At 37.0% G+C, this 25,595-nt stretch overlaps 2 protein-coding genes across 3 annotated transcripts in view; one reads left to right on the top strand and one right to left on the bottom strand.

Annotated features, from left to right (window-relative positions):
• The window catches only part of UBE2W (ubiquitin conjugating enzyme E2 W), a 66,530-nt gene that overhangs the window by 34,636 nt on the left and 6,299 nt on the right, over window positions 1-25,595 (top strand). The window contains exons 3-6 of one of the 2 annotated variants that reach the window (XM_043483342.1): window positions 1,740-1,842; window positions 14,530-14,685; window positions 18,189-18,264; window positions 18,967-19,018. In XM_043483342.1, coding sequence (XP_043339277.1) covers window positions 1,740-1,842; window positions 14,530-14,685; window positions 18,189-18,264; window positions 18,967-18,983 — 352 coding nt within the window. In that variant the 3' untranslated portion in view covers window positions 18,984-19,018. Of the gene's footprint in view, window positions 1-1,739; window positions 1,843-14,529; window positions 14,686-18,188; window positions 18,265-18,966; window positions 19,019-25,595 lie in introns of those variants that run through there. The other variant, XM_043483343.1, reaches the window with a different exon arrangement.
• LOC122450971 (protein Spindly-like) lies at window positions 3,300-5,620 on the bottom strand. The gene is given in 4 exon segments (XM_043483341.1): window positions 3,300-4,396; window positions 4,398-4,988; window positions 4,990-5,167; window positions 5,169-5,620. Coding segments are annotated over 4 exon segments (1,800 nt in total). The 3' UTR covers window positions 3,300-3,817.

The raw sequence follows: 25,595 nt of genomic DNA, 5'->3' as shown, positions 1-25,595 counted from the left end.
ATTCAGAAAACTAAGATCATGGCATCTTGTCCCATCACTTCATGGGAAATAGATGGGGAGACAGTGGAAACAGTGTCAGTTTTATTTTTTGGGCTCCAAAATCACTGCAGATGGTGATTGCAGCCATGAAATCAAAAGATGCTTACTCCTTGGAAGGAAAGTTATGACCAACCTAGACAGCATATAAAGCAGAGACATTACTTTGCCAACAAAGGTCCGTCTGGTCAAGCTGGTTTTTTCCAGTGGTCATGTATGGATGTGAGAGTTGGACTGTGAAGAAAGCTGAGCGCCGAAAAATTGATGCTTTTGAACTGTGGTGTTGTAGAAGACTCTTGAGAGTCCCTTGGACTGCATGGAGATCTAACCAGTCCATCCTAAAGGAGATCAGTCCTGGGTGTTCATTGCAAGGACTGATGTTGAAGCTGGAAACTCCAATACTTTGGCCACCTCATGTTAAGAGTTGACTCATTGGGAAAGACCCTAATGCTGGGACGGATTGGGGGCAGGAGGAGAAGGGGATGACAGAGGATGAGATGGTTGGATGGCATCACCGACTCAATGGACATGGGTTTGAGTAAACTCTGGGAGTTGGTGATGGACAGGGAGGCCTGGTGTGCTGCGATTCGTGGGGTCGTAAAGAGTCCGACACGACTGAGCAACTGAACTGAACTGAACTGAACTGAACTGATGGGTTCCAATCTGGTTACTTTCAGACAGTAGGCACACTTACTATTTTATATACTCCTAAGTCCATAATATGTGAGGTGCTCAATAGTAGCCCAGCACTGTAACCTCAACCTTCCTTTTGTTTCCCTGTATTTAATATAATAAATTTTTATACCTGAAAAGTATAGAATTTAAGGAATTGACCAGGTATACAGTAATTACAAATGGCATGGCTGTAATTAGGGACTTGGATTTTTACTTCTAAAATCTGCCCTGTCATCTATGTTGTAATAAACTGTGTTCCTCTTTTTTAAAATAATTGGAGATAGTGTGCTGTATATTATTATAAACAGATTTATATTCATGATTATTATATGTGAAAACAAAGTAAGCTTATATAGATGCCATGGAAATCTATTCTGGGTTTATTAAACGATTGAAACATAATGAGAGACAAAGGAAAGGCCTTTTAGAGCCTTGAGAAGCCATCAGAGTAAGTGGACTGATGTCAGCTTAGTTTCCTTTTTCCTGGTTAGCTGTCTCTGGAATACTCATGAGAAAATTGGTCTGACAGCTGCTGTAGTCATTGCTGCTATCAACTTCTCTCATATTAATAGCTTCTAAAATAATTGATACCAGGAAAGCAGTTGATTAGCTTGATTTTATCTATAAAATGTTTTCCATAATTGTAGAGATGGTCTGAAAAAATAAGTTACCATAAACAGTAAGAAGAGTGTAGACTTTGGTGTCAGTACACCTAAGTTGAGTTTTATTTTGTTTTTTTCTGGACCTAAAACTTGGAGTTAAACCTGGAGTTAAAACTTGGCTCTGTCCTTTTTAGCTGTCTGACCTTGGTCTACTTATTTAACCCAGGAGTGTCAGAGAAAGGAATAGGGCCAGGAGTGTTACTACCTACTCCTGTCATCGTTGGGAGGATGAGGTGTGTTGTTATACATGGGTGACTCCTGTCCCATTGCCTGGCATAGATGCATATCTGGTGTTCTTTTTCCTCTTCACCCCAGTCCTTTATAACTGAGGTTTAAATTTCTTTTTTTTTTTTTTTCCTATTCTAGGTGGATTGTAGACATGGAAGGTGCACCAGGTACCTTATATGAAGGGGAAAAATTTCAACTTCTATTTAAATTTAGTAGTCGATATCCTTTTGACTCTCCTCAGGTAACTGTTTTGCTTTTTAAAATTTTATTGTATTTTTAGATTATAGACAAATGCTAAATTTGTGATTTTTGACTAAGTAAAAACTTATAATCATTGCAATTAAGTAGATTTGTTTATTTATCTTATTTGTAATATAATCAAGGTCATATGAACAATTTACTTTATTGAGATTAGGGCTTTGCTGCTTTTGTACTTCTAAAAACTTAAGACTATTTCTGATCCATTCATGTTAAGTAGACCAAAGGGCATGGAAATCTAACCCCTAGGCCCACAGGTTGTGGGAGAACTTAGCATTTTGGAATAGTTGGAGCCATGTCTTTCTAGATAAGATGATGGTATTGATAGAATGACATCATTAAGAGGCAAGTGCTGTTTTGAAAGGAGTACTTCTTTGATTTCTCATTGCCATGAGAATAGTCTTAAGTTTCTAGATCATTTTAGTGTGAAGCACTATCAGTTTAGTTAATGTCTGAAAACATGGACAAAGGGTAGTGGTGGTAGATAAAAATTTTTGAGAGCTGTTTAACTGTGGTAAATGATTAATCCTTGGAGGTTAGAGAAAAGGAGAATTCCAGATTTCTAGGTTGGTAAAATGGATAATGAGTTACTAGTAGCTAAATGATAGGGCAGTGCCTAACTGTGTAGCACTGCTATGTGATCAGGTGTTGTAGATCATGAAATTCAATGTGTTAGGTGCTAAAATATGCTATTTTTGAGGAAATACTTATTTCATTGGTACTTTTAAGTTGTTATTCAGTTGCTAGGTCTTGTCCTACTTTTTGCAACCTCATGAATTGCACCACGCCAGGCTTCCCTGTCCTTCCCTATCTCCCGGAGTTTGCTCAAGCTCATGTCCATTGAGTCAGTGATGCCATCAAACTATCTTATCTCTCCTCACCCCCTTCTCCTCCTGCCCTCAATCTTTCGCAGCATCAGGGTCTTTTCAGTGAGTTGGCTTTTCGCATTAGGTGGCCAATGTACTGGAGCTTCAGCTTCACCATCAGTCCTTCCAATGAATATTCAGGGTTGATTTCCTTGCTGTCCAGGGCCTCTAAAGAGTCTTCTCTGGCAGCACAGTTTGAAAGCATCAGTTCTTCGGTGCTCAGCTTTCTTTATGGTCCAACTTTCACATCTGTACATGACTACTGGAAAGACGGTAGCTTTGACTAAATGGACTTTTGACGGCAAAGTGATGTCTCTGCTTTTTAACATGCTGTCTAAGTTTGTCATAACTTTTCTTCCAAGGAGCAAGCGTCTTTTAATTTTGTGGCTGCTATCACCATCCGCAGTGATTTTGGAGCCCAAGAAAAGAAAATGTCACTACTTTAAGTAGTGACACAAACAGCTTAATCTTCTCTTAGCCATGTGGGAGTATAGATGGAAGTCAACTTTTATATTGTGCTGTAGTTAAAAAGATAATTGTTTCAAGGCTTAGTATTTTTTTTTTTTTTAATTATAGCAACTTTATTTTAAATTTCAAAATTGTATTTTTCATGTAATCGAAACAAAAATCATGTAGATGAATACAAAGATGAACATACATGCTTTAAACACTGACAAAATCTAGTTACAATATATTTTTAAACAAAGTTTTCTATTTTCACAAAATAGTGAAAAACTACGTTCATAAAAATGTACATAGGAAAATACAATAATGTGTTCTCTTTTCAAGTATATATGGCTCTGAAGGTACTTTAATAATCTATATACAATGCAACCAACAGATTTATAATAACACTTTCCTTCAGTTAATAGTCTATTCACTGTGATTCACAGTTCATCACTTAAGGAACTCTCCTGGTTAGAATCACAATCACATTTTGAATGTTTGCTCAAAGCATGAAAATACCAGTTCCTGGCACAATGAGTAGAAGGAAAATAGGCTGCAAGAAGGTATCCTCAGATAAAGACAACATTTAAGCTCCAGAGCAATCTTTGGGGCAAGTGGTACCTTATTCTCATAAAGGAAAAGTCTTTACTGCTGAGGGCACTGGGTCTCTGGAGTTGACTTGGAGGATACATATACAATAGGGTGTGATTTCTTACAAGCTGCTTTTTCCAATTTGCTTGCAGTTTCTTGTTTAACTTCTGTTTGAAGCCTTGATTCAGCAGCTAACCTGGGAGAGTTAGGGGTGTTTCCACTTCTTTCACTTAAGGCTTCTGAGTCAGCGGGAACTCCTGTAAGTTTCACACACTTCTTTTCCTTTCTTGGCTGAATATCCATGGGCAGATTTTTGTAAGGAGAGAGAATGACTCCTGATGTGCTTACAGAAACTGTCTTTTCTAGCTGCAAGTTGTTATCTTCCAAACCACTAGAATAGGATTGTGCCTCCTCTTTCTGTGGTGATAATCTATAAACTTCTTCCCCAACAGCACTGGTGGTACATATAGCATTAGGGGTGGTTATATCCACAGGCAGGACCTCACGTCTCTTTTTGAGTACAGGCACTTCAATTTTCTCTTCAGGTTCAAACTTCAGTTTCAGCTCATCTAATTTAGCTCTCAGTTTCATATTTTCACTTTGGGAAAGCTGGAGGCACCTTTCATTTAAAAAAAAGTTTCCGCTCAATATCCAGAGCCCGCTGGCTCTCAAGTAATGCTTTCATTCGCTGGATGGACAATTCACCTTTAGTGTTTTCATTTTCTTTGTTTAAGTTGTCAAGCTTTATTTGAAGTAAATCTGTGTAATAGGTGACATCTTCCAGAGGAACAGAGTTGGCTGAAGGCTTAGATTCCATACTTTCATATAAACTCTTAAATTTCTCCAGATTCCTAATTTCACCTAAGAGATGTTTAATTTCACCATTCTTCTGCTCCAACATGGCAAGCAACCGTTCCTGCTGTTCAAATTCAGCTTGAGACCCTTTCATTTGTAGCAATGTAGCGATCTGTAACTTCATTCTTTGCATCCATTCTCTATTAAATGCATTTTGCTTCTTTAGTGACTGATACTTGACTTTCATGCTGATAAGCTGACGTTCCATTGCTGCCCTTCGATCCTCCACCTCTGCAAACAAAGAGCTGCCTTTACTGTTAGGGTCCAAGGCTTGCTGGAGGGCCTGGTCTAGCTGCACCTGAAGGTCCTGTTTCTCTACACGAGCTTTCTCTAAGGCATTATAGTAAGAAACCACTTCTTTCTCTCGCTCTTTCTTTTTCTCCTTTAAGCCGGTCTACCTGGCGCATTAAATTAGCATTAAGAAGTTCGAGTTGTTCTTGTCTGTACTGCAGTTCATTCACTTCTTCTTGGAGGGTGGTCTTCACATTTTCCATTTCAGTCAGCTCAATTTGAAGAGTCAGCATCTCTGAAGACATACTTTCATGTACACATTATTTGCATTTCCTTTGATTTACTAGAAAGGAGTTCCTGCTGATGATCCACTTTGTGCTTCAGCTGCTTTTCACTTAGCCGAGCTTCATCTAACTCAGCTTTCAGTGTTTCTAACTTTTTTTTTAGTTCATTCACTTCCTGCCTGTGGCTTCTGCTCAGTGTTTCTTCTAATTTCTCCAGATGCATTTTCTGTTGTTGTTTAATAGCTTCACATTCAGAGCTCAAACTTTCTAACATTCGACTCTTGAGCTCAACTTCTCTCTGAAGAGTGTATTTTTCTTGTTCGTAGCTCTCAGCCAGGGCCGTCATTTCATTACGGCATTTATCCAGTTGATTCTGCAGTTCATTCTGGCTCTCCACTAGCTGTAAACCATACTGTGCCGCTTTCAGCCGCTCTTGTTCAGTCTCTTTGAGTTTGCGTTGAAGATCTGCTATTACATCTGCCTCCATGATTTTCTTCCTGTCTCTCTCCTCACCCCTTCCCCTGCTGCTGCACCGCTCCGCTCTCAGATTCCCAACGTTAACTCCACGGCGGCAGCGCACAATCACCGGCCCACTCACTCGCCGCCAAGGCATAGTATTAAATGGAAATTGATTCCATGAGTTCTGAAGTTTCTATGTGAGCAGAAAAGTAAGATGTTGGGGGCTGATTTTTATCTTTTTCTAAAAAAAAAGTGAAGAAGTGTGTCTTGTCTTGACCTCTGGGTTTCGATAATAACCACACATCAACTGTAATCAGAAACCAAATGTATTGCTTCTCTTCAGAAAATGATCTTCACTTTCTGTTGTTGCCTTCGGCTCATCAGCATCATCTTAACCGTCTTTGCTTGAAGGCAGTGAGGCGTCCACTTGTTCTCAGCCTGTTCCTTTACCTCACTTCAGCTAAGTCCCTTGAAGGCCTGTGAAGGAAGAATACGAATCATGGAATTGGAAACTTTGCCTTAGGGAATACTGGAGAAGGTTAACTGTGGAAACTCACAAATATTTAAAAAAAAATTTCTCTAACTAGGTCTAAGGTATTCTCTAAAACTCCGTTCTTAATTAAATCAAACGGCAAACTTAAGCATCATTTGAATTTCATCTTTAATATTTTTGTGAAAGCCTTTGTCATAAATCCTATCATCTTAGCTTGTATTCCTGTTATCCTCTTCCCTGGTTTCACTCCTGCTTACTGGTCTGATTTTGGTGTCCTCTAGCTTCTTTATTCTTCTCGCTCTTCAGTGTCTTTAACCATCTTAAGCCGCTAACTCCCAGATTTCCAACTCTGTGTACACACTCTTACTTCTGAGGTTTAATTTCATGCCCTTGTTGGGCAGCTCTACTTGAACACCTCCAGACATCCCAAATTTAACGTAGCTAATAAACTCAGTTTTTTTCTAATAACTAAATAAGAGAATTCTCTCTTTCGGTTTCTGTTCACCCATCTTCTTGTGTTAAATTTCTTTCCTTTCCTTCATTCTTAAGTGTGGTTTTTCAGGTCCTTTCACAGATGTAAGGCAGTCTGATCACTTTGCTTAAGTTATCATCAGTGCTGTGTGGTCCAAGTTTTTAGTTTTCATTTGGACTGTTACAGAGTAGCCTTTAATTCTTCCCACTCCTAGACATCCTTTCACATTGCTGTTGGATTTCTTTGAAGGTGCCATTACCTCATTGGTTTTCCCACGTACATCCACCACCACCATCCTCACCCTTCTCAGTAAATCCTGTGATGGTTCTTACTTCCTGTGGAGTCAAGCTTAGCAGTCAAGTCTCTTTATGGTCAAGTCTGAACTGAAGCATTTCAGCGACACATTAACCTCCATGCCTTCTATTGTATACTAGTATTTGCATCATACTTTATTAATGTAACTTTCATTCTGATTTTATCTTGAAACAGCTCAATGAAATAGAAGAAATAGATTTATCCTCATTTAATGTGAGGGAATTGAAGCCTGTAGAAGTGAATTGTCTTGTTTATGGTTTAGAAGCTAGTTATTAGAACAATCAGGAATCAAACCTAAGTTACTCTTCTCCCATTCTGCTGATTAGGTATTAATACCAACGTGGAAAATACCTGCTTATTCATTAAGTGGCTCTGTGGTAAAGAATCTACCTGCTAAATGTAGGAGACGCAGGTTCTATCCCTGGGTTGGGAATATCTCTTGGGAATGGAAATGGCAACCTACTCCAGCATTCTTGCCTGGGAAATCCCACAGACAGAAGAGCCTGGTGGGCTACACTCCATGGGGTGGCAAAACAGTTGGACACGACTTAGGAACTAATCAGCAACAACAAATTTATTAAGTAATGTTATTTCTGGAAATTAAAGACTACATGTAGAATGATGTGGAAACCCTAGGGCAGTTGTTCCAGTCTTTTGAAATACAAAGATCCCCTATTAACATCAGTTAATTTTATGGTCCCTCCCATGTGATAGAAGTTATATGTTCTGATACCCATGATTGAGAAAATGACAGAGCACTGGAAGTCCAGTAATACTTTTAAATTATTTTAAAGTTATTTTAATCATATTATCTATATGGTTATAAAATAATTATAAAGGGTCCGGTACTCAAAGCTTAATGTACATATAGATTTGAAGATTTTTCTGATAGCAAAACTTTCCTGAGGTTCATTGCTCTGGACAAGTGGTTGCAAAATTCCCCATTCACTGAAGATTTTATTTGATGAGATGTGGAAGCACAAGCGTTTAGGGAGGCCAGATAAATAATGGCAGTGACCCAGGTGAGAGGTGATGGTGATTTGGACCAGAAGGGTAACCATGGAGGTTTTGAAGGTGGCCATATTTTGAACTTATTTTAAAGGTGCTAAAAAATATACTTGCCTTGATTATAAAACTTTAGAAACATTTTGGCAAATAATGTCTTCATCCTTTTGTTTGTGGTCTGATTCTCGCTGCTTTGTGAAAACTATTAATATTCATTCCACTGATACATATTAGATGACTGAAAAGAGGAGAATTGAATTGAAAACTATTCTAAAATTCTTGTCCCCAACCACTTTTGTCAGATATTTATCATTTATGCTAGACTGACTATGTCATATATATTATTCATAATTAGATTAGTTTATGAAACTGTCTACTTGTATGTTCAGTTTTTGTAGTTGCCCTTTAAGTATTCTCATCTACTTGCAATTTTAATTGGAGAAAACATTCCCTCTTATTGTCCCTATAGAAACCTTGGTGTCCTTATTGTAGACTGGCTTTTATAATTATAGCCTGTTTTGTATAGCTCATTCTATGTATATTGTATTTTGACCTATCTTCACATACCATATTCAGTGTCTGACTTTCTAATCACTTGTAGAGCATTAGTCTGAATACATTAGTATGCCTGCATTGTGGTAAGATCTCAGTACTGTGAGGTCAGTGAGTATTGAGCTTAATGTTTAAAGTCCTCAGGTATGATAAGTAACATGAATTTCATATTAGAAACAGTTAGCTAATATCCACCCTTTATATTATCACTGTTGGTAGCATTCAGTTTAGATCTTAGTAGTTTTATGAACAAATACTACATTTAGTACCCAAAGGTTACCCTGAGGTTGACTTGCTTAAAATTTTAGGTTGTATGTGGGAAATGCATTCTTACCTCCAAAAGCATAGTTCTTTCTCAGCTCTCATCTGCTCTCGAATTTGAACCACACTGATAGTGGGGTATTTGGAAATTTAGAGACATTTGAGGGCTGCTTCTTATGCAGACTCAAAATTTCAGATGTGGTTCACATGCATTAGATCTAAGATCCTTTTCTAAATTTTTTTCCATTAAATAGCTTGTTCTTGAAAGTCTGTAATTCCATTTTACTCAATTTGATTTGCATAATGGGCAATATGTGCACTCTGGTTGCTGTTTAATCTGAATGACTACTTTGAATAAATTGTTTAAAAAATAGGTTTGCAAAACTCTTTTTCTCCTTTGGTTTCAAATTCATTGTATTCAGTTTTCTTGTCACATCTGTGTTAGATAGTTTATCAGCTATTTGCGACTCCCCCCCCAGCCCCCCCAAAATAGGTTTTGAGCTCTGAAAAGTTTAAAGACTCTTAAGTTTTTAGAACCTATGTAGCTGCATTAAAAAAGCTTGAAATGTCCATTAATTCCTCTGGCTTGTACTGCATATTAAATAAACAAGGACAGTTAAGAGTGTGGCCTTGAAGAAATTCAGCAGTGTTTACACTTGTGTGACGTGCAGAGAACCAGAATAGCAAAGCTTACATCAAAATTGTCTGTGCAGACAGCTTACCAGACTTTTACATGAATAAACTGTTGAAAAAAGTTTTTTCTTATATTTCAGGAATTCTTTGGCATGGAAACTCAGCCTTTCCATGTTTCGACAAACTCCTAGGGGTTACCTGTACCATGTGCAACGAATCACTTCACATGTTGTGGGTTGTTGGAAAGTTTTAGATTGGCTGCATTTGTCCTAATGCAGCAGGTGTAAAATACACCCCACCCCACCCCCCTTTTTTTAAGCATTGTTGAGATCTAATTTATTTCCGTCTGCTCAGGAGACTTGGGTTTGATCCCTGGGCCAAGAAGATCCCCTGGAGGAGAAAATGGCAACCCACCCCAGTATTTTGCCAGGACAATCCCATGAACAGAGGAGCTTGGTGGGGTACAGTCCATAGGATTATAAAGAGTCAGACATGACTGAGCCATTGAGCACATTGTTACTGATAGGTGTAATTGATGTAAATGGTCCTTCAAACACAGCTGTGCCCAAGTCTCTCAGGGGGTCTTCTGCAATTGGGCAGGACAAGTAACTTGATATCTCTTGTTTTAAGACTTTTCCTTTTAGTTATCAGGTTTACTTTAGCTCTCCATGGAAATCGGAGAAGGCAATGGCAACCTACTCCAGTACTCTTGCCTGGAAACTCCCATGGACGGAGGAGCCTGGTGGGCTGCAGTCCATGGGGTCACTAACAGTCAGACACTACTGAGCGACTTCACTTTCACTTTTCACTTTCATGCATTGGAGAAGGAAATGGCAACCCACTCCAGTGTTCTTGCCTGGAGAATCCCAGGGACAGAGGAGCCTGGTGGGCTGCCGTCTATTGGGGTCACACAGGGTCAGACACAACTGAAGCGACTTAGCAGCAGCAGCTTCATGAAAATGGAGAGTGGATGTCCAGAATTTAAAGGACAAAAAAAATGCAGTGTATAAAGTCATTCCTTTGAGAAAAAATTCCTCTTCCTATCTTATATTCAGTTCAGTTCAGTCACTCAGTCATGTCAGACTCTTTGCAACCCCATGGACTACAGCACTCCAGGCCTCCCTGTCCATCACCAACCCCTGGAGCCTACTCAAATTCATGTCCGTCACGTCAGTGATCCAACCGTTTCATCCTCTCTCATCCCCTTCTCCTCACGCCTTCAATCTTTCCCAGCATCAGGGTCTTTTCCAGTGAGTCAGTTCTTTGCATCATGTGGCCAGAGTATTGGCATTCCAGCTTCAACATCAGTCCTTCCAATGAACACCCAGGACTAATCTCCTTTAGGATGGGCTGGTTGGATCTCCTTGCAGTCCAAGGGACTCTCGTGAGTCTTCTCCAACACCACAGTTCAAAAGCATCAATTCTTCAGTGCTCAGCTTTGTTTATAGTCCAGCTCTCACATCCATACATGACTACTGGAAAAACCATATCCTTGACTAGACAGACCTTTATTGGCAAAGTAATGTCTCTGCTTTTTAATATGCTGTCTAGGTTGGTCATAACTTTCCTTCCAAGGAGCAAGCGTCTTTTAATTTCATGGCTGCACTCACCATCTGCAGTGATTTTGGAGCCCAAAAAAATGAAGTCTGTCACTGTTTCCATTGTTTCCCCATCTGTTTGCCATGAAGTGATGGAACCAGATGCCATGATCTTAGTTTTCTGAATGTTGAATTCTAAGCCAGCTTTTTTACTCTCTTCTGTGAGGCTCTTTAGTGCTTCTTCACTTTCTGCCAAAAGGGTGGTATCATCTGCATGTCTGAGGTTATTGATATTTCTTCTGGCAATCTTGATTGCAGCTTGTGCTTCATCCAACCTGGCATTTCGCATGATGTACTCTGCATATAAGTTAAATAAGCAGGGTGACAGTATATAGCCTTGACATAACTCCTTTCCCAATTTGGAACCAGTTTGTTGTTCCGTGTCTAGTTCTAACTGTTGCTTCCTGACCTGCATACAGATTCCTCCGGAGGCAGGTCAGATGGTCTGGTATTCCCATCTCTTTCAGAATTCTCCACAGTTTGTTGTGATCCACATGGTCAAAGGCTTTGGCATAGTCAATAAAGCAGAAATAGATGTTTTTCTGCAACTCTCTTGCTTTTTTGATGATCTAGCAGATGTTGGCAGTTTGATCTCTGGTTCCTCTGCCTTTCTAAATCCAGCTTGAACATCTGGAAGTTCACAGTTCACATACTGTTGAAGCCTGGCTTGGAAAATTTTGAGCATTACTTGCTAGCTTGTGGGATGAGTGCAGTTGTGCAGTAGTTTGAACATTCTTTGGCATTGCCTTTCTTTGGGATTGGAATGAAAACTGACCTTTCCGGTCCTGTGGCCACTGCTGAGTTTTCCAGATTTGCTGGCATATTGAGTGCAGCACTTTCACAGCATCATCTTTTAAGATTTCAAATAGCTTAACTGGAATTCCATCACCTCCACTAGCTTTGTTCATGGTGATGCTTCCTAAGGCGCACTTGACTTTTCATTCCAGGATGTCTGGCTGTAGGTGAGTGATCACACCATCCTGGTTATCTGGGTCATGAAGATCTTTTTTGTATAGTTCTTCTGTGTATTCTTGCCAGCTCTTCTTAATATCTTCTGCTTCTGTTAGGTCCATACCATTTCTGTCTTTTATTGTGCTCAGCTTTGTATGAAATATTCCCTTGGTATCTCTGATTTTCTTGAAGAGATCTCTAGTCTTTCCCATTCTATTGTTTTCCTCTATTTCTTTGCATTGGTCATTGAGGAAGGCTTTTTTATCTCTCCTTGCTATTCTTTGGAACTCTGCATTCACATGGGTATATCTTTCCTTTTCTCCTTTGCCTTCCACTTCTCTTTTCTCAGCTATTTGTAAGCCCTCCTCAGACAACCATTTTGCCTTTTTGCATTGCTTTTTCTTGGGGATGATCTTGATCACTGCCTCCTGTACAGTGTCACGAACCTCATCCATAGTTCTTCAGGCACTCTATCAGATCTAACCCCTGAATCTATTTGTTACTTCCACTGTATAATCGTAAGGGATTTGATTTAGGTCATACCGGAATGGTCTAGTGGTTTTTCTCTACTTCCTTCAATTTAAGTCTGAATTTGGCAATAAGGAGTTCCTGATCTGAGCCACAGTCAGCTCCCAGTCTGGTTTTTGCTGACTGTATAGAGCTTCTTCATCTTTGTCTGCAAAGAATATAATGAGTCTGATTTTGGTATTGACCGTCTGGTGATGTCCATGGGTAGAGTCTTGTCTTGTGTTGTTGGAATCTTACATTAGCTTCAGCCAAGGAAATGGGTCCCATATGTTAGCAGTAGAAATATTAGAAGACACCTACTCATATGAAAGTGTCCTTTGTTAAATGTAGGTATTTGTAAAATTCTAATAAAATCAGATTTGTAGGTAGATATTTAAAAGCAAAACCTAACCTATGGTAATTTACTATAATGTATCCTGTATTAAAATATAGCATACTTTATTGTGGCCACACTTTTTTTCACTGGCTCTTTTCTGCTCTATAAAGGAAAAAAAAGTGGGGGGGGGCGGAATATACCTAGAGCAATATATTTCATCAGTTTTTCATCACTTAAGGTAGGGTTTTTTCCTTATGAAGATTTTGCTGTATTCAAGTATGAGGCAGTTTGTGGGGCTGAGATATACTTACTGTTAAGTCTGGTTTGGGAACTACTAGTTTATATTTGATGTGCTAAGACACTTCAGTCGTGTCCAACTCTTTGCAATCCCATGGACTGTAGCCTGCCGGGCTCCTGTGTCCATGGGATTCTCCAGGCAAGAATACTGGAGTGGGTAGCCATTCCCTTCTCCAGGGGATCTTCCCAACCCAGGGATCAAACCCATGTCTCTTATGTTTTCTGCATTGGCAGGCAAGTTCTTTACCACTTGAGTCTTATAAAAATATCATCATACCTAGTGAATCAGAATCTGTGAAAGTGGGGCTCTTGAATTTGTACTTTTAGCCAGATCTCCAGGTGATTTTTTTTTTTTCCCCTAAGAGCCAGATGGGGGACTTTTCCTGGCAGTTCAGTGGTTAGGACTCCATGTCTGCACTGCAGGGGGCCTGAGTTCCATCTCTGGTCAGGAAACCAAGATCCTAAATGACAGGAGGCACAGGCAGAAACTTTTAAACGGGGTGAGGGTGCTGATCAAAAAGTAAGAAGGATTGCTAAGAATTGCTGCAACAGTAAAAATGGTGCATCATACTGCAGTGTAAAGTTCACTTAGAGGATTGATGGTTAATTTTATATCAAAGTGATTTATTATGAACTAACATATATCCAGGCATTGTTAAATATGAGACTTCTGCTTTGATCTAGTTTGACCTGTGCTTACAGATTCCTTGGAATATATGAATTTACTCCTGCCTGTTCAGATGCTTAGATAGATATGTTTCAGAAGCAGCACTATTGGTATTCTGAATGTATTAGGGCTAAGGAAGGAAATAATAGATTTATTATCTTTCAAAACAGTGCTGAGGCAAGATGGATAAAGGAGAAAACTGGTAGAAGAACTGAGTAAAAGAAAAAGCAGAGGAAAAGAGCAAGTAATTGGGAGACTCATTCAACCTTTGCTTTCTCATCCAAGCACATGGGTCTTTACTCCTTAATAAGTGGGAATCTGTGCTCATCATACTGGAAGTTTGAGTTTAGATGAGGTAGAATATATGGCAGTCATTTCCTTTTATGTATGTGGCACCTTAGATAATAGCATTGTTGTCAGTAGGAGGAGTGTTCCTATCACATGTAATTCATATTGTCCTAAAATTGAATACTTGGATTTGGAATTTTAGTGTATTTGATTTCTGTATGGGGAGAACAATGAGTAGAATTTGAAAAACCATTCTTGTACATATAGTTTTCTTTCACTCATCTAAAAATGCTTGGTAATTTAGAAAATTTAAAAGTAATTTGTAAAAAACAGCTGAAATATAAAATAATCAGAAGGTTTTTTTCCTACTACATGGTTATTCGTATTAATAAAACCATTACTTATTGAATTGATAAAAATAAACTACAAGCAGTTGTTTATCTTGTTCCTGGCATTGATTTTGTTTGTTTTCAATTTGGTTTTTAAAATATTAACTTATATGGATAATATTTTATTTTTTGGTAATACAGATAAAATTAATGGAATTTTGTTCTTTCTTAGGTCATGTTTACTGGTGAAAATATTCCTGTTCATCCTCATGTTTATAGCAATGGTCATATCTGTTTATCCATTCTAACAGAAGACTGGTCCCCAGCGCTCTCAGTCCAGTCAGTTTGTCTTAGCATTATTAGCATGCTTTCCAGCTGCAAAGAAAAGGTAGGACTTTTCAGAACTATTCAGGTAATAGCTCTTCTTTTAGTTCAGGTAGAGAAACTATTTTAATATAAAATTTATTTGAAGAAAGTACTTGATGCTTTTTGCTATGAAGTTATAGAGGATGTTTAGTAGTAGATTGGAAAATAATTTGATAATAGACATCAGACTTTATATTTCTTAAATAGGAAATTCCTTCGGATGTTCTTAAATAATCCAAGTTTTATTTCTGTAGGCATGCACAGGGCAAAAGTGTATAAGAAATTATGGTTTCTAGATTTCACTGTGGGAAGCCCCAGAAACAATCCTCCTAGCTCCCTTCGCCTCTCTGCTGGTTTCCACCCTATCAGCCTCCTTTAGGGAATTTTCCAGGAACCGGAGCTCTCCTATCATAAAGACTAGACCGAAGGTGGCGGACTAAATCACTAATAGAATTTTCAGAACTTTTCCTCTTATTCTCCTTTACTAATCTACAGATTCTGTCTGATAGAGAAAGGGGGAAAAGACCAGAAAGAAAATTCATGTGAGTTAAATTTAGAATACCCTTTTAAAGTGTCTAAATCCTCTCTGTTTCCAGCCCTCTTTGTCATTCCTGCTTGAGGGTTAGTGTCTCAATATTCTTGTATTTCTACATTTTATTTTATTTTTATTTATTTATTTATTTTTTGTTTTGTTTTTTATTTCTACATTTTAAAGCTTCTCTTCTCCATGGTGAGGGGAGGGTTTTGTTTTGTATTGTGTTTAAAGGAGAAATGAATTTATCTTGGAGATCAGGGAGCTGTAGGGTTATTCATTTATTGTAGCAGGGCTATTTTTCCATTTGAACTGTCCCTTTTACTAAATTACTATTTAGAGAATGTTGAAGAGAGTACTTTATTTTTAAATGGTAGCTTATCTAGATTTTGAAACACTCTTAAGCCACTTGTTTGCAAGGTGAGTTTCTTAGAGTGTGAGTTCCATAGGAGGTTTCCTGGTGTTCAGTTTATTTAAAAAAAAATTTGTTCAAATAAGAATGGGAAATAATGGGTTAAATAGCATATATATTTATAAATTCTAATGTGAGAGCCTTTAATGTTGTATTTTATGTACCACAAGAGAAAGAAAGAAACTTCTTGCAGTTAAACTATCACATACCCTTAGTCAAAAGACGATCCCCATATGGGTAAAATATTAAGAAAAAAAATGTACATCTTAGAATAGATGAAAGAGGGTACATATTATCTAATGTTAATATCACCTTTTAACTTGAATTTCCTCTTGGTTGTTGGCTTTCCTTGGCTGCATTTTAGGCTACACTTGAGCTTTTGTTAACCCTAAGGGCTTGGAAACAAGCTTTATTCATTTATTGCTTCCATATTTTCTCCTCTCCCTGCCTCCAACCCCAACACACATACAGACTTTAAATTTAGGTGTGGGGCAGAGCAGTTTACAAAGGTTTCTCTTAATTTTAATGCCTGTAGAAAGATGAGGTAGTAACTATAGGATTTAGAAGAGAAGTTAAGATTAATGCAAGTGGTGTTTGTGCATAGTTCTTACATGTGCCTTATGATTATTAAATCTGTTTACATTTAAATGCAGTGATTTACTATTAAAAACTAGAAAATGATTTTGTTCTCTTAACTCCTTCATCCTTTTCTAACCCTCATCTTTCCCCTCACTTTCTAGTTGTCTCTTAGTGTTTCTTGCATAGTTAGTGTAAGACTAATCATTCCATTTAAATTATTGACAAACTATATTATATAATATAAACTATAAATTTTACTTCATTCAACCAAAATGATAATATGGAAGTTAGATTCTGACAGTATTAGTTTTGTGAAAAATGATAAAATTCAGACATTATTAGGGCCCTACTATGTGCTGTTGTACTGTGCTAAGTACCAGGTTACTAAGATGAAGAGGAAACATGCTCTGGCACTGAGAGGAGTCTAGCGTGAAACAAACTTTAAAAAGTCTTTTAAAATTCACTGAAAATTATTCTGTTAAACAGGTGAGTTTTATTCTGTAGTGGACGTGGATATATGAATTTCACTTTAATAGTCAACTCTCAGAATACAAATTTTAATTTTACCAGAGGCATATTTTAGTCATAATTCTTCTGTTCCAATTTCCTTTTTCATAGTCAAGAATGGTTCCCTAGACTGAAGGCTTTTAAATCCATTATGTCCGCAGATTAAAGATCATTCCTGATATTGAGACCAGGGGCCTTTCAGTAACCTACACTTTAGTCTCAGTGATCTTGTGATACAGATAGTCCAAACTTTCCAGCTTGTATTCCATTCTTAAAACAATTTAGCTAATCCAGTTTTTTGTATCCTTACTTTATTTTTTTAAGAAACATATCTCCTAGTCACTTACTAATTTGCTTATATTCTTGATAAAAGCAAATAGAATGAACTTTTCCTCTGTCTTTTGTTTTTTGAGGATTGGGTTGTGATAAGTGAGTTTATAAAATTGTAGCAGCAGTAGCAGCTTATTCCACACGAGCACAGGTTATGACTTTACAGGACAAACAATAGCAGACCATCTATTCTTTGAAGTAGGCATCTAATTTCATGGTAATTTTTCAGGAATTTTCTCTAACTGTATAAACAGGATAATCTTGGAATAGTTGTTCAGTGTCTTATGCTCTACTCTTTCTGTTAAATTACTGTTATTGCTATCCTAGTTTTGTATATGGATTTTGGATGCGTCAAGTGAGACTGTCAGTTTTGATTCCTGCTACATCAGTAGTCCTGTTCAGCATTGCTGTTTAATTGGACCTATCATATATCTACTAACCTGCCTTCAGTGGCTTTAATGCACATTTCACATGTTTCCAAATCTTTGTAAAGAGGCACATATTTCTTGTGTTTGTTCAACATCTAATAGTTTTCAAGAACATTATTTTACAACCTGTCTTCACTGTTGTTGGCATCACTATTTCTGATGGAGCTCCCCTATAGAGCTGCCATATGTTTCTAATAGTGTGCTGGTCTGGACATATGCATAGCAGAAATGCTAATGTATCTCCCTCTTCTTTTCCTCTTACATACATTTTGGAAACTGAATCCTTTGGGTTCTCCTTAACTATACTTTTTTTACAGGAAAGCAATAATCCTTTGTTTATAAATTGCTAGAATTTCTCAGACAAAGCTAGTTAGGTAGACTTTTGTTTTGATTAGCTCATAAAAATAATTATTAAATTACTTCTAGGGAGACAAGATAAATAAAACTAGAATTCTTTAGAACCTAGGTTATGCTGCCACTATGGTTGATTGTCATTCTCTAGTAATTCCACTGGAAGCTAACCCAAATCACATATGCATATCTGTTTTGGAAAAAAAAAAAAAAATTTCAGTGTTTTAGAGGCTACATTTTCTGGAATATATTTTTTTTCAGTGTGACATCAGCATTTATATTGTTTCTTATACATTCTATGATAATTTTGCCTAGAGGTTTTATTAAAACTATCTCCTTATGTTTTCCTGTTTTTTAACTTATCTGTTTAAACTTTTTCATTTCAGAGACGACCACCAGATAATTCTTTTTATGTTCGAACATGTAACAAGAATCCAAAGAAAACAAAATGGTGGTATCATGGTAAGCAGTTTTATTTAGAATGAAAATTTTTCAGTATTTATGTTTGAAAGATTATAAATCTGGGAAAAAGAAGGAATTATGTAATGGATGTTGTGGATAAGTTAGACCAGAGTTTTAATGGAGCACATAAAATCATGGCCATCATACAAGTAGAATCTAAAATTGCTTGAATATTCTGCCCTACTATTTTATTATAAAAAAGAAGTACTTAATAATAATAAATCAAATTAGAACTAGCCTATTTGGAAACCTGTTACTGGAGATAGAAGTTGTAATGCCAGTGTACTCAGTTGTGGTGCTCTTGTTGGCGGGTGGAATGTCTTATTGTTAGAGATGGCCTATTAACTTAAAGAAAGCTCTTCCTAATCTAATAGTTATTCCTAAAAAAATCTGAGGTTCTACTGATTGTAGCTTTATGAATACATTGTTTTTAATATTTTAATTTCTGTTTTTGTTGGGTGATGGTAGCTTAATAATTGAAGGCTGCTAGCACCTTTTCTAAACTGCTTCGTCAAAGAGGTGTTTGAAATTAAAAACAGAAAAAAAGAAACCGTAAAGTTATTTTGAAATATAAAAATGTATATTCTTTACAAATTATTGGTTTAATGTGTAGTTCAATAGAAATTCAGTAGAATGATAGAATGGGTGCTTTTAAGGTTTGGAAGAAAGATGATAAAGGTGTTTTGTTTTTTTTTAATTAAGATATTGAAGGAGGATAAGTCTACCAAACACCAAAAGATAATAGGGTAAGAACAGACATCAAAATAGAATTACTCTTTTCTAGGCCTTTTTGTATATAAGTTTTGAATATGTGATAAATAAATGTATCACAAACCAATGAGAAGGGAAAAATTATTTAGTAAGTAAGTAATCCTGTTAGAAAATTGGTATTTTGGGGAAAGAAGATTTTATCTTTTCATATAGAAAATAGTTCCCAAAAACCATTTTGGGAAAGAAAAATTTATCTTTTCATATAGAAAATATTTCCTTTGGATTGAATTAATAAGCACTTTAAAAACTACATACAGTAGACAAATATCTTTTTTAAGTTGGATATCAGCTCTGGAGGAAGGAAGAAAGAACTTCTGAACTTAAAAGGAGTCACAGATTAAACATTTAGATATGTGAAAATGTAAATCGTATATAAAAGCTTGGGAAAAAACCTCAAATCACAGTCAATGTAAAGTTAAAAAATAAAATTGTGAAAAACATAGCTTTGTAATAATAAAGACCATTTATAATCGCTACTCAAGAATAATTACAATCATGGGCAAAAAAGTTCAAAACAGTAAAATAATTAAATTTTAATATTTTGAAACTTATTGGCAGTTTTATAAAATGAGTGTGGTGTTGAAGGAGGAGGATTAAGAGTTTAACAAAACTTGTCTTATTTGCTGGTGGTACAGCAGTGGTAGTCGCTCGGTCGAGTCTGACTCTTGCAACTCCATAGACTGTAGCCCATCAGGCTCTTCTGTATGTGGAGTTCTCCAGGCAAGAACACTGGAGTGGGTTGCCATTCCCTTCTCCAGGGGATCTTTCTGACCCAGGGGTCAACCTGGCTTTCCTGCATTGCAGGCAGATTCTTTACCATCTGAGCCACCAGGGAAGCCTGGTGGTATAGCAAGTTCAGTTCAACTTAGTCGTGTCCGACTCTTTGCGACCCATGGACTGCAGCACACCAGGCCTCCCTGTCCATCACCAACTCCCGGAGTTTACTCAAACTCATGTCCATTGAGTCGGTGATGCCATCCAACCATCTCATCCTCTGTTGTCCCCTTCTCCCGCTTTCAGTCTTTCCCAGCATCAGGGTCTTTTCAAATGAGTCAGTTCTTCGCATCACGTGGCCAAATTATTGTAGTTTCAGCTTCAGCATCAGTCCTTCCAATGAATATTCAGGACTGATTTCCTTTAGGATGGACTGGTTGGATCTCCTTGCAGTCCAAGGGACTCTCAAGAGTCTTCTCCAACACCACAGTTCAAAAGCATCAATTCTTTAGTACTCAGCTTTTTTTATAGTCCAACTCTCACATCCATACATGACTACTGGAAAAACGATAGCCTTGACTAAACGGACCTTTGTTGGTTAAGTAATGTCTCTGCTTTTTAATATGCTATCTAGGTTGGTCATAACTTTTTTTCCAAGGAGCAAGCATCTTTTAATTTCATTGTTGCACTCGCATCTGCAGTGATTTTGGAGTCCCCAGAAATGAAGTCTGTCACTTCATTGTTTCCATTGTTTCCCCATCTATTTCCCATGAAGTGATGGGACCAGATGCCATGATCTTAGTTTTCTGAATGTTGAGTTTTAAGCCGACTTTTTCACTCTCCTCTTTGACTTTCATCAAGAGGCTCTTCTTTGCTTTCCACCATAAGGGTGGTATCATCTGCATATCTGATGTAGCAGGTTAATCTTTTAAGAAAACAACAGCTTCTCTTTCTTTCACATCCTCTTGCCTTTTAGGACTAAGCATTGTCCTAAAATGAGTTGTCTCTTCCCTCTGTACCTTTACAAAAAACCTTTTCCAACAAAACCAAAAACACTCCTTGAGTGTCACAGTCCCCTTTACCTTTCATAAGTTCTTTAAATTATCAGAGACTAAGATAAGTCAATCAATAATGTTGAGAAACCCAACTACATCAAACATTTTTTAAAATGTCAAAGTTGCAAAAAAAAATAAAAATAAAAAAATAAAATAAAATGTCAAAGTTGCCAAGATAGTAGTCATTCTATTTCAGACCCAGCCTCACTAATAATAGAAAAATTCCCCTATTATCTTCTCCACGGTGTTTTTTTTTCCCCCCAGTGTTTTAAAACCACTTTTAAGTTTTTGTTTTTGTTGTTGTTAAGCTTGAGAAGAAATTGTCTTAGAATGATGGAATTTAGAAAATATGTATATTTTGAAAGTATAGTCCTCTTTTCCACTCTGTCCCACCCCATTGTTAGACAATATATTCCCATTTTCTTTTCTATTCCATAGGAAAGTTTCAAAAAGATCATCTTTGAAGCTCTCTAATGCTGTCTTGTTATGTTGAAAGGACTTAAGAGAAGGCCTTTACTTAAGAATACTTCTAGAATTTCTTACTGCCTGGTTTTGAATAAAAAAGCTTGCATAATAAGTCAGGAAATATAATAATTCTTTAAAATATACCTCATAGATGTTTTTCATAGTCGTTTTTATGTGTTACTTGAGAAATCTGTATTTTTAAAACTGAAGTAGAAAAGTCTTAATGGTTTAAGGATGGATCATCTCCAAGTTAGCGAAGAATTTTTTTAAAGGCTTTTTAAACTAAATTAACCTTTTACTTAATGTAAAATAGTACAGAGTTTGTGTAGGAATTCATCTTCCCAATAAACAGATTGAAAATATCCCTGCCCCCATATGAATTATCCATTTTAAAAAGGCACCTGTTTCTCATTCAACTAAACCGTTACTTTCTTGATCTTGTTTCCTGTTGCAGATACAGATACTTTTTTTCATTTACAGATAATCTTGTTTAAAACATCCTCAGTTTGTTCTTGGGCTTCCCAGTGGTAGAAAATCCCATCTGCCAGTGCAGGAAACGCATGAGATGTGGGTTCAGTACTCGGGTTGGGGATATTCCCTGGAGGAGGAAATTGCAAACCACTCCTGTATTCTTGCCTGCCAGTCTGTTGGGTCGCAAAGAGTCAAGACACTGGAAAACACCCCCACCCACCTTCCTCCACCCCCCGATTCTTCGATAGTTTTCTGCTCTTGGCTTGAACCTTGTATGCCTGCATCATTCCTCTCCTGCATTCTCTGTTAAATGGATGGTTTTCCTCCATGAACGACTGTCATACGAAATCAGTGCAGGGTAGTGTCCATTTCACTTGGAGATGGTAGAGCCCCCACCCTGTCACTCCGGCGGTTGAGTACAGGGACTCTTCTTGAACTCTGCCTTTATCTTTCCACAGCTAAAGCATTTCAGCTGTTTAATTTCTATTGTCTTCTCTTTTCTACATTCCACGATAACAGTTACATAGCAACATGAGAAATAGTTCACCTTGGCACTGTAGTTGAATTTGGAAAAATCTTATCAAAAAAGGTAATCATACTCATTCATTAAGCAGAACCACATCAGCTTTGTTTTGAAACTTTGGAAATTTCAGCTTACATTTTTCTGCTTAGCCGCTTTAGTTCCAAAAGATCTTTAATGATTGTATTCTCCTTAGAATGAGAGTTACCAAGAAATATGGGCTCTAGTTATTTTCTTATGATCACCTTAGTTCTGAAAGGATTGCAAGGTCAGAGCAATGTCAAGATGTGACCTGCAATGGTAAACAAAAGATCAAAGACTAAGCAAAGGCTTGCTTGATGTTGGAAGAACTCAACAAAACACTTATCATTCGGTTTCTAGAAACCACGCAGAATTGTAAGCCTCAGGTGTCAAACTTCACAGCCATTCTGTTTGGTGCTGACCAGCATACTTGGGTCAGCATGGGACAGGATGTTTGTCAGGTGTGATCAAAGAGGCAAGAGAGATTTGGGTTCAGATTAGTGACATATGTGCACCTTAGAAGGGGCTTCCAGGATGTACAGTGGAGTCATTATTAATGAAAAACAGCAAATCTGAAATTGAGTTGATCTCCTTTTGTTTAGACGAGAAGGACTCAGCTGACATACCACAGTTGAGCTGCCCAACACCAATGTTGAAAAGAAGCCCAAGTTTAAATTTGTGATCTTCCACATTATTAGGACACCTTGAAAATTAGGCCAATCATCCTACCCCAGTGTTACTGTCTTTGTACACACCACACCTTATATTACACTTCTTTTGAGATTTTTCTCTAGCACACAGTAACTTATTAAAGTGTAAAAAGTCACTGGTGTGTGAATATATATTCTGTTTTGTTAATTACTTGAACTTGACTGTCAACCTGTTGCCCAGAACTCTTTTACTTTCTATTCACTAAGGAATTAAGGTCATACCTGCACTGGAATGCAAATATTCTGTGTTGCCAGTTAAGGTAGGGGTCTATATGCTTTGAAAAATCAGTTGAGCTATGAAAAGGGTTAAAAAAAATAAAGGGACCTAACCAAAATAGGTAATAAGACAATTCTTCTCAGCATACAAAAGGACTGAGGAATTAATCTACAATTCAGATCTAGAATTTTCCTTAGAAAATAGATCTGTACCCAGTCCAGTGCACAGATTAATGATTGAACCTGAGTTCTGTATCATAAAGCAAATGTAATTGTTCTTGAAAAAGATTAAAAAAAAAACCTCTTTATGACATCATAAAAATATTTCAGTGAGATCCATTAATAATACCTATTTCCTGGGATCAATATTAAATATAAATGACTTAGTTTCTTAAATGATCGCTTTTCACAGATGGGAGTGTAGATATGTGGTTCCTAAAACATTTTCCTTAAGGTGATAGATAACTGAATAGTATAGTTTAAGATGACTATTGAGTATTGGCTCCAGAAAACTAGACTTATAAGAAGTAAATTGACATAATGTTTATAGATAGTATGTCCAGTAGACTGATGAGATGGTAATTTGGGGAGGAATGTCTTTTTTTATAAAAGTATAGAGTACTTTCTGGTTCCATTCAACTGGAACATTTCCTATAGAACAATAAGGATTATAAGGGGATAGGAACACAAAATTATCTCAGACTAGTATAACAATTCCTTTTCTCCTTGCTTAATATGTATCTGTAGGTTTACCTCTGTTAGTTGTGAACCTTTTTATTTGTACTACCTTTTAGTGTTATACAACCGCTTTCTAAATTCCTGAGTCCAAACTTTCAGGTTAATTCTTTGCCCTTTATTTTCTGTAGGATAGCAGTTGTGTGATCTACTGTGTAATCTTCCTTGAATCGGAGGAAAACTTTTAATTCCCTAAACTGTTGAGACTCAAACGTAACTGATTTATTTTTGTTTTTCTTGGAGGTGGAATCCCACTTCATATCTACTCACCTCTTACTGTGTTCCTTTACTTCTAGTCTTCTGTCCCTGGGAATTTTCAGGGAGGTGATTTCTAATAAAATGTGATAGCTTTTATACTTTGGGGAAAACCAAGTGACCTTCTAATGCAGTTCTGTCATTCACAATTTCCAGAGGCCCAGTGAAGTTAGCCACGGTAGGTGTCAGCTCTTTGGAACTGCTAATTTGTATATTATATTTGAGGGTATAATTTTAGTAGGGTCTTCTCTAGTTCCAGAAAAGGTTTAAGTGGTTTATGATAAGATTTTTTTTAGGCCGTAATTTTGCCACAAATGTTGTAGCCAAGAGGTTAACCATACTGTGTTCTTTGACCGCCTTTTATAGACCTGTACTTATACTTGTCTTGACCCAAGATAGGTTAACAACTTGGTTTTTTTTTTTTGGGAAGCCAAAACTAGGAAACTGTGTTCTCTCTGTTAACAAATGAATTTTTTCTTTCTTAGTGATTCTCTTCTTATTTAGGGAAAAGGTAGACGTGGGTTTGGGTCATTATTTGTCTCCATTTTGAACTTTTACTCACAGATTCTTTATTAGCCATATAACCATCATGAATATATAATGTTTCAGTCTGTGGGTCCAGCTAAAGTTCCTCCCCAGTAGTTTGACATCCTAGGTAGATTTTAGTGGCCTCTCTTAGCTTAGCGATTTAAATGTGATTAGTTTTAGTACTAATTTCAAGAACCCTAGTGTTATAAAATACTCTACTGGAGAAGTGAAGTTTTAAGAAACCTCCTCATATTCTGAAGCTTGTTCTGATCCATGACAAATGTATCTTCTTTATTCCATGATCTGCAGTCATTTAAGGAACAGATATATATATATATATATATATATATTTTGGCTATGCTGTGCGGCATGCCAGATTTTAGTTCACTGACCAGGGATCAAACCTGCACCCCCTGCATTGGGAACACGGAATCTTAAACACTGGACCACCAAGGAAGTCCCATAAGACATATACTTTAATGTGACAGAGGCTGTAAACTATTTACTTGTTCTCTTCTTAAAGATGTTATTTATTTAAAGGATTCTAATGACTTAGATACAGCTTATTTTTAAAATTTTAGTCTGTTTCACCATTTATATTACCCTTAAAGTATAGGATTGTGAAATGTTTCACTAATTTGCCCAGCATAGAAGTCAGATTTACTGCTTTTTAGGTCTCATTGAGTCTTCATGAGTGAGAATTTTATTAGCAATATATCAATCCTAATATGGGATGGTTTGTGTAAAACATTTTGGCCAGTTTTTCAGAATTTTCTCCTTGAGAGCTTTCACAACTTTGAGTTAGTTGCCACTGTTCTTAAATCTTTCTAAAGGTTCTTCCTGAATAATAACTAATCCTCACAATCCTTC

Source organism: Cervus canadensis, chromosome 12, assembly GCF_019320065.1.
Source record: "Cervus canadensis isolate Bull #8, Minnesota chromosome 12, ASM1932006v1, whole genome shotgun sequence".
NCBI lineage: Eukaryota > Metazoa > Chordata > Mammalia > Artiodactyla > Cervidae > Cervus > Cervus canadensis.
This window is presented reverse-complemented; position numbering and strand designations above follow the sequence as displayed.